The sequence below is a fragment of the Amia ocellicauda genome, chromosome 21 (genome assembly GCF_036373705.1).
Source record: "Amia ocellicauda isolate fAmiCal2 chromosome 21, fAmiCal2.hap1, whole genome shotgun sequence".
NCBI lineage: Eukaryota > Metazoa > Chordata > Actinopteri > Amiiformes > Amiidae > Amia > Amia ocellicauda.
Genome location: NC_089870.1, coordinates 19,772,484 through 19,780,148, shown reverse-complemented (window position 1 = coordinate 19,780,148; position 7,665 = coordinate 19,772,484). Strand labels below are relative to the sequence as shown.

At 49.1% G+C, this 7,665-nt stretch overlaps 1 protein-coding gene across 1 annotated transcript in view; it reads left to right on the top strand.

Annotated features, from left to right (window-relative positions):
- Positions 1-2,281: 2,281 nt before the first annotated feature.
- Positions 2,282-7,665, top strand: part of rtn1a (reticulon 1a) — a 48,279-nt gene continuing 42,895 nt past the window's right edge. Inside the window, exon 1 of the mRNA XM_066694268.1 lies at positions 2,282-2,675. Coding sequence (XP_066550365.1) covers positions 2,486-2,675 — 190 coding nt within the window. The 5' untranslated portion in view covers positions 2,282-2,485. The remainder of the gene's footprint in view (positions 2,676-7,665) is intronic.

The window sequence follows — 7,665 nt, the reverse complement described above, 5'->3', positions numbered from 1 at the left end:
TGTTAGAGCGTGTGTGTGTGTGTGTGAGAGTGTGTGTGTGTGAGAGAGAGTGTGTGTTAGAGAGTGTGAGAGTGTGTGTGTTAGAGAGAGTGTGTGTGTGTGTTAGAGAGTGTGTGTGTGTGAGAGTGTATGTGTGTGTGTGTTAGAGAGTGTGTGTGTGTGTGTGTGAGAGTGTGTGTGTGAGAGAGAGTGTGTGTTAGAGAGTGTGAGAGTGTGTGTGTGTTAGAGAGTGTGTGTGTGTGAGAGTGTGTGTGTGTTAGAGAGTGTGTGTGTGAGAGAGAGTGTGAGAGTGTGTGTGTGTTAGAGAGTGTGTGTGTGTGTGTGTGAGAGTGTGTGTGTGTTAGAGAGTGTGTGTGTGTGAGAGTGTGTGTGTGTGTGTTAGAGAGTGTGTGTGTGTTAGAGAGAGTGTGTGTGTGTGTTAGAGAGTGTGTGTGTGTGAGAGTGTGTGTGTGTGTGTGTGAGAGTGTGTGTTAGAGAGTGTGTGTGTGTGTGTGTTAGAGAGTGTGTGTGTGTGTGTGTGTGTTAGAGAGTGTGTGTGTGTGTGTGTGTTAGAGCGTGTGTGTGTGTGTGTGTGAGAGTGTGTGTGTGAGAGAGAGTGTGTGTTAGAGAGTGTGAGAGTGTGTGTGTTAGAGAGAGTGTGTGTGTGTGTTAGAGAGTGTGTGTGTGTGAGAGTGTGTGTGTGTGTGTGTTAGAGAGTGTGTGTGTGTGTGTGTGAGAGTGTGTGTGTGAGAGAGAGTGTGTGTTAGAGAGTGTGAGAGTGTGTGTGTGTTAGAGAGTGTGTGTGTGTGAGAGTGTGTGTGTGTGTGTTAGAGAGTGTGTGTGTGAGAGAGAGTGTGAGAGTGTGTGTGTGTTAGAGAGTGTGTGTGTGTGTGTGTGAGAGAGTGTGTGTGTGAGAGTGTGTGTGTGTTAGAGAGTGTGTGTGTGTGAGAGTGTGTGTGTGTGTGTTAGAGAGTGTGTGTGTGTTAGAGAGTGTGTGTGTGAGAGAGAGTGTGTGTTAGAGAGTGTGAGAGTGTGTGTGTGTTAGAGAGTGTGTGTGTGTGTGTGAGAGAGTGTGTGTGTGAGAGAGTGTGTGTGTTAGAGAGTGTGTGAGAGTGTGTGTGTGAGAGAGAGAGTGTGTGTGTGTTAGAGCGTGTGTGTGTGTGTGTGTGTGTGTTAGAGAGTGTGTGTGTGTGAGAGAGAGTGTGTGTGTGTTAGAGAGTGTGAGAGTGTGTGTGTGTTAGAGAGTGTGTGTGTGTGTGTTAGAGAGTGTGTGTGTGAGAGAGTGTGTGTGTGTGTTAGAGAGAGTGTGTGTGTGTTAGAGTGTGTGTGTGTGTGTGTTAGAGAGTGTGTGAGAGAGAGAGAGAGTGTGTGTGTTAGAGAGTGTGTGTGTGTGAGAGAGTGTGTGTGTGAGAGAGTGTGTGTGTGAGAGAGTGTGTGTTAGAGAGTGTGAGAGTGTGTGTGTGTTAGAGAGTGTGTGTGTGTGTGTGAGAGAGTGTGTGTTGCAGGAGACTGCTTGTTGTTGTCCGTGATCGCTCAGATACACCACACAACTTTCTTTCCAGCGAATGAGATCTCATTGCCCAGGCTGTGCTTCAGAGAGGCGGCAGGGGGCGCCACGCAGCCGGGTGAGCAGCGAACACGCCCGTCGCCACTCATCACTCCGCACGACCGGGGGAAACGTACAGCTCAGGGCAATGACTAATGCCATGCACTCTTGTGTAATATATTGCTTTTCTTCTATTCCAGACTGCGCTGGATGCTCTCAAATGTATACCAAGCTGCAGAATAAAACTGCGTGTCTCTTGCCTGTATTGTGTATTTATTGGAGAAGTGAGCTTTAGGCCCACCAGCATTGCTCCAATGTAACGCATTTCAGCACAATCTGCTGCCAGTGACCTGCCTGGACACATTCAGGTTGCATCAGTTACTAAGTTAGTTATAGACCACTGATGAATGCATGCATCACTATGAATATGCGCATTGGCATCACCGTTCATTCGGCACTGCGCTCTGGGGAGAATTGCACACAGTAGTTCTATATTTAGCTGTATCTACAGGGTTGAATCTGGCTCAGCATCGTAATAAACTCGAAGGGTGGTGGTGTGTGGGGGGGGCATTGTTAAACTGCACGATCGCTCAACTCTGCGACTAAACAAAGTGCACAAGTTCAGCTCCGCCGCCGCCGCCGCGCCCCCCCAGCAGACGGTTAACGGCCGCAGCCGCGTCCCGTTCCGTGCCCCCCGCCCGCCCAGCCGCGCTGACGTCACCGCCACGCCGAGCCAAACGAGCCATTTTCACATGCGTGCTGGTCCGCCGGAGCGCAGCCGGGCTCAGACTCCGTCCCCCCGCACTGCTCCGCTATCCTCTGGGTGTTCTCTCCTCTCCTCTTCTCTTCTCTTCCCTTCTCTTCTCTTCTCTTCTTCTCCTCCCCCCTCCCTCCCCAGCCCAGCAGAACTGCGCTTCCCTGTGGCGGCCAGTGTTTCCAGTCTCCGAGAGTAGAGCCAGCATGTCTGCGAAGCCCGGCGGAGAGTCTGGCTCGGGAGGGCGATGGTTGGACGAGGATGCGGGCTCTGGGAGTCGGTTCGGCCCGGCCGGAGCGGACCTGGGCGGCGGTGGGGCTCAGCCGGACCGGGAGGGGGGACCCGGCGGACGACCACCGACACGGCCCCCCGTCGCCATGGAAACTGCCTCCACAGGTAAGCGGGGCGGGGGGGCGCCGAGGCACGAGCCGCCCACGCGAGCGGGACCACCCCCCCCCCCCCCGCAGCACGAGCCCGGCGTTGTAACTTTTGTATCGTTCTCGCGCTGGATACAATGTGACAGGCGGCGACAAGTTGCAGTCTGTGGTGGCGGAGCGGGGGCTGTGTGTGTGTGTGTGTGAGACTCTGTGTGTGTGTGAGACTCTGTGTGTGTGTGAGAGTGTGTGTGTGTGTGAGTGTGTGACTCTGTGTGTGTGTGTGTGTGTGAGACTCTGTGTGTGTGTGTGTGTGTGTGAGACTCTGTGTGTGTGTGTGTGTGTGAGACTCTGTGTGTGTGTGTGTGTGTGTGTGTGTGTGTGACTCTGTGTGTGTGTGAGAGTGTGTGTGTGTGTGAGTGTGTGACTCTGTGTGTGTGTGAGAGTGTGTGTGTGTGTTTGTGAGTGTGTGTGTGACTGTGAGTGTGTGTGTGTGTGTGACTGTGTGTGTGTGTGTGTGAGAGTGTGTGTGTGTGAGAGTGTGTGTGACTGTGTGTGTGAGTGTGTGTGTGACTCTGTGTGTGTGTGTGTGTGTGTGAGTGTGTGTGTGTGTGTGTGACTGTGTGTGTGAGTGTGTGTGTGACTCTGTGTGTGTGTGTGTGTGTGTGAGTGTGTGTGTGTGTGTGTGTGTGTGAGTGTGTGAGAGTGTGTGTGTGTGACTGTGAGTGTGTGTTTGACTGTGAGTGTGTGTGTGACTGTGTGTGTGTGTGTGTGTGTGTGACTATGTGTGACTGTGTGTGTGTGAGAGTGTGTGTGTGTGACTGTGAGTGTGTGTTTGACTGTGAGTGTGTGTGTGTGTGTGTGACTGTGTGTGTGTGTGTGTGTGTGTGTGTGTGTGTGTGACTCTGTGTGTGTGTGAGAGTGTGTGTGTGTGTGAGTGTGTGACTCTGTGTGTGTGTGAGAGTGTGTGTGTGTGTTTGTGAGTGTGTGTGTGACTGTGAGTGTGTGTGTGTGTGTGACTGTGTGTGTGTGTGTGTGAGAGTGTGTGTGTGTGAGTGTGTGTGTGACTCTGTGTGTGTGTGTGTGTGTGTGAGTGTGTGTGTGTGTGTGTGACTGTGTGTGTGAGTGTGTGTGTGACTCTGTGTGTGTGTGTGTGTGTGTGAGTGTGTGTGTGTGTGTGTGTGTGTGAGTGTGTGAGAGTGTGTGTGTGTGACTGTGAGTGTGTGTTTGACTGTGAGTGTGTGTGTGACTGTGTGTGTGTGTGTGTGTGTGTGTGTGTGTGTGTGTGTGTGTGTGTGTGACTATGTGTGACTGTGTGTGTGTGAGAGTGTGTGTGTGTGACTGTGAGTGTGTGTTTGACTGTGAGTGTGTGTGTGTGTGTGTGACTGTGTGTGTGTGTGTGTGTGTGTGTGTGTGTGTGTGTGACTATGTGTGACTGTGTGTGTGAGAGAGTGTGTGCGCACCGTGCAAAGTACCCACTTCTCATCATGCATGTTGTTTAAAAAAAAAGTTTGCTGTGTTATTCATGTGTGTGGCGTGTGTGGCGGTCCAGACGCAGCATTTTGAAACGCCGTTCCGCAATGTAGGAAATTGTGTGTAAAAGTGTGTCTCTAGAAAATGGCTGTCGAGCCGCCCGGCACGGAGGATGGGAAAGTTACAGCCCCGCCAGTCCGAGTCCACGAAGTGTCTGCAGCGGCCGCACAGGGACGCTTTTGCCCGCTGACCGGCGCTGCCAGTGCCCGGTTCGTTCTGCGCATTTATATAAAACCGCACCCGTGTCCAGTGGGCCCAGAAGGCTCAGTAGTTGTGAATGAATATAACCTCATCATCACCAGAATTACAGTTGTTTCGAAATGTCCGTGTTTTTTAGTGCAAGAAAAAGTTTACCCACTTTATGAGCGAGACGGCCTCAATGACTCTGTCTCTAGGCATCACAGCACTTAAAATGCGATACTAGGTGGGGAGATGGTAATAAAACGGCACTGTCCAGGGTTGGGGACGGATGCGATGCGTATGCAATGAAAATGCGATGGAAATATGCGTTCAGGCCGGATTATGTGTCTAATACCGGGTGATGCGTAGGGTCCTGTGCGTCCAGGTGTGTTTAAAATGCGTGGCAGTCTCCCTGATGAAACTGTGCGTGGAGCAGCAATAACAGCAGTAACACACCGGTGTCATGTCAAACTCAGATGCTCAGTCCTTTTTCAGAGTCTGTGGTCGTTTTTCTTATTTAAACGTTGCTCGACTGGGTTGGTGAAGTGATCTGACACAAAGAATTAGATGTAGGGATTTGTGTTTAAAAAAAAAAGCTTTTAAAGTGCATTAGCTGAACCAATTTGAATTATTTATCTCGGGATCTGTGGATTGGATGAAGCTCTGTGGACCAGCACCGTGCAGGCATGGGGGTTTCAGGTCCCTCTATGTGCGTACAGTATACACACACATACACACATTGTTACCCCTAAATGTACTTATTTGTGAAGTTGTGAGTTGATGAATTGTGAAGTGCTTTCCTCTCCCTCCCGGGCTGGTCCTTTGTAAACATACATGCACGACCGTTACCTCATGATAGTACAGTAGTACAGTCAGTGAACGCGGATACATTGAAAATGTAACTGGGTCACAAATGGTGTTGTCTATCTGTGAGAGCCTGAATGGAGGAAGAGAGGGGCAGGAGAAGGCTGGAGTGAGGGGTATTCAGTGCGTCAGAGATACAGTGGACAGAGGTGGTGTCAGAGGGAGTCTGGATAGAAGCTGCTGAATCCATCCCAGTTTCCTCTTTTGACTGATTAAATACATATACTTTTGTTGTTTTGTCACACTGGGTGTCCCAGAGCTGTCCCTCTCTGTCAGGCAGGGTCAGTAGACGTGGAGGGCACGCCTCGTCTCTCCATCCCTCGTCCTCCCTCGTCTCTAGTTCAGCGGGGGAGTCGTGCGCACAGGAGTGTCAGTCACACGTGAGGCTGCTCTAGACTAAAAATTATCATCTACCGCTGCACAAGAAACCTGAATGCTTTATAATAATCTTTATTTTATATAGCGCCTTTATCAATAAATATGTGCTTCACAGAAGAGTAAACCAAAAACAACCACGCCATGTACAAAGAAAATATAACAATATATAAAACAACACAATCAGAATGATAACTCATCAGAAGAAGAGTCTAAAGATTGGCATTAGACAGTTTTCAGGCAAGATTTAGCTGACAGAGACTCGGAGTCACGGATCTCAGTGGGACGCTTTGTAGTAAAATTTGCATTCAGAGCATTGGATCTCCATGCGTGTATGTATGGATCTATATGTATAGAGTGCATAGGCACCGATATCTTCTGCAGGGCTGTGGACAACCCCTCTTCACCAGCATGTCAACGACAGACCCTCGGCAAGAGAAGCTGCGTCTGACAGAACTGTAGTTCTAGAGCGGACCATCACTGGGGTAGAAGGAAGGATTTGTTTTTTCTGTTAATTAAGGAACGTGATTTGTTTTGCAGTAGCTAATGTAGACCTGGCTTTGGAATAGATTTCATCACTTCCATAACTCCTTAACACGCCTGCTGAGAAGGACGGTCCAGGACAGCACTCTGTTATGTAATATTAACGCATAGGAACCTGGTGATTTGTTTTTTATTGGTGTTTTATAGACCGTAGCTCAGCAAAGGTAAACAATGCCTGTCTTTCCTCTAAAGGAGAGCTTGTTCTGTTTATGTTCTTAAAATAAAATAAAACAGCCCTGTAGTTCAAGATCAGAATAGAAAGATAAAAAGATTCATTACAAATTCAATTACAGAGGCTAATTAGCTGGTCAAGAAAAGAAACACGTGTGTCCTGAAATATCGGCAGCATTACTGTACATGTTTATTGTGGGTATAACCAGGAGAGTTTTGTACAATTATAGTTGCTGAGAAGAAAGTGTTGACTGCGGTGAGTGATTGCAGTGGAGTACATTCTGCTCTGTAGTGTTCCTGGATGAAGGGAGTGGAAAAGAGCCCTTTTCCAGTAAAAGGAGGGAGGACTGTGGCTTCTGTTGTCCAGGCAAACATCAAAGCGAAGGCTGCTGTAGCTGGTACCCACCTTGTGTTGACCTTGTGCACAATGATCATTGTCATGTTGAACAGTGTGTAGTGTGTCTTTTGGGACCGGCTGCACGCAGGGCGGGGATCGAGCAGGGACTGGAAACCAAACCGGCTCCTGCTCGTGTGTAAAAACTGCTGCATCCGTGTGTCACCCTTTCAGCGCAGCCGTGAAGTTGCATAATGTCTTTCTGGGATCTTTCTGGTTTGGGAATCCACAATAAAGATCACGGGTGAACAGGGGTTTTCCGCACCGTCCGTGACTGCCTCCCCAGATTCCCAGTTTTCCTTAATGCTGCTTTTGTGTTGCGCTGACGAACGCTGCCAGGCGTGTTGACAGGCCTGTGGATGTGATGCCTGTGAATAGACCGGGTTAATGGTTTTGTTTAAGAGCTGCATGTAGCTTAATGTAGCCCCCCCCACCCAAAGTGGCTCCCTGGTAGCGTTATCAGCTGCTACAACAGGGATGCGGTGAAAAACCTACAAGTTAATTATGTTTCCCATAGATGCTCTTCACTCTCTTAATATAGACTGCAGCAATCGCTTTAAAAGGCATGAAATTAGCGCCCAATAAACTCTGGCCGTGGCGGCTACGGCTCACAGTCTTACCAGCCACACTGGTAACAGAGTTGGCATCCCAACAATGACATTTATTATCCAGATCTGTATTATCCAGATCACATCCCCAAAAACCACGTGCTTTCATTCGGTGCATCAGTACTCAGGAAAGGAACTGCAGCTTGTATGTGTAGGCCTCGCGCTACAGTATACTACACTACACCGTGTTATACAGCAGTGCAATAGTACAGTACAACACTGCACTATATAAGTAAACCACACTGCATTATATAACTTCAGTGCACTACAGTGTATTACTCGACTACTATTGTTGACTACAACAGTGTGACAAAACATAATGCTCCTTCTTCAGCTGAACTGAT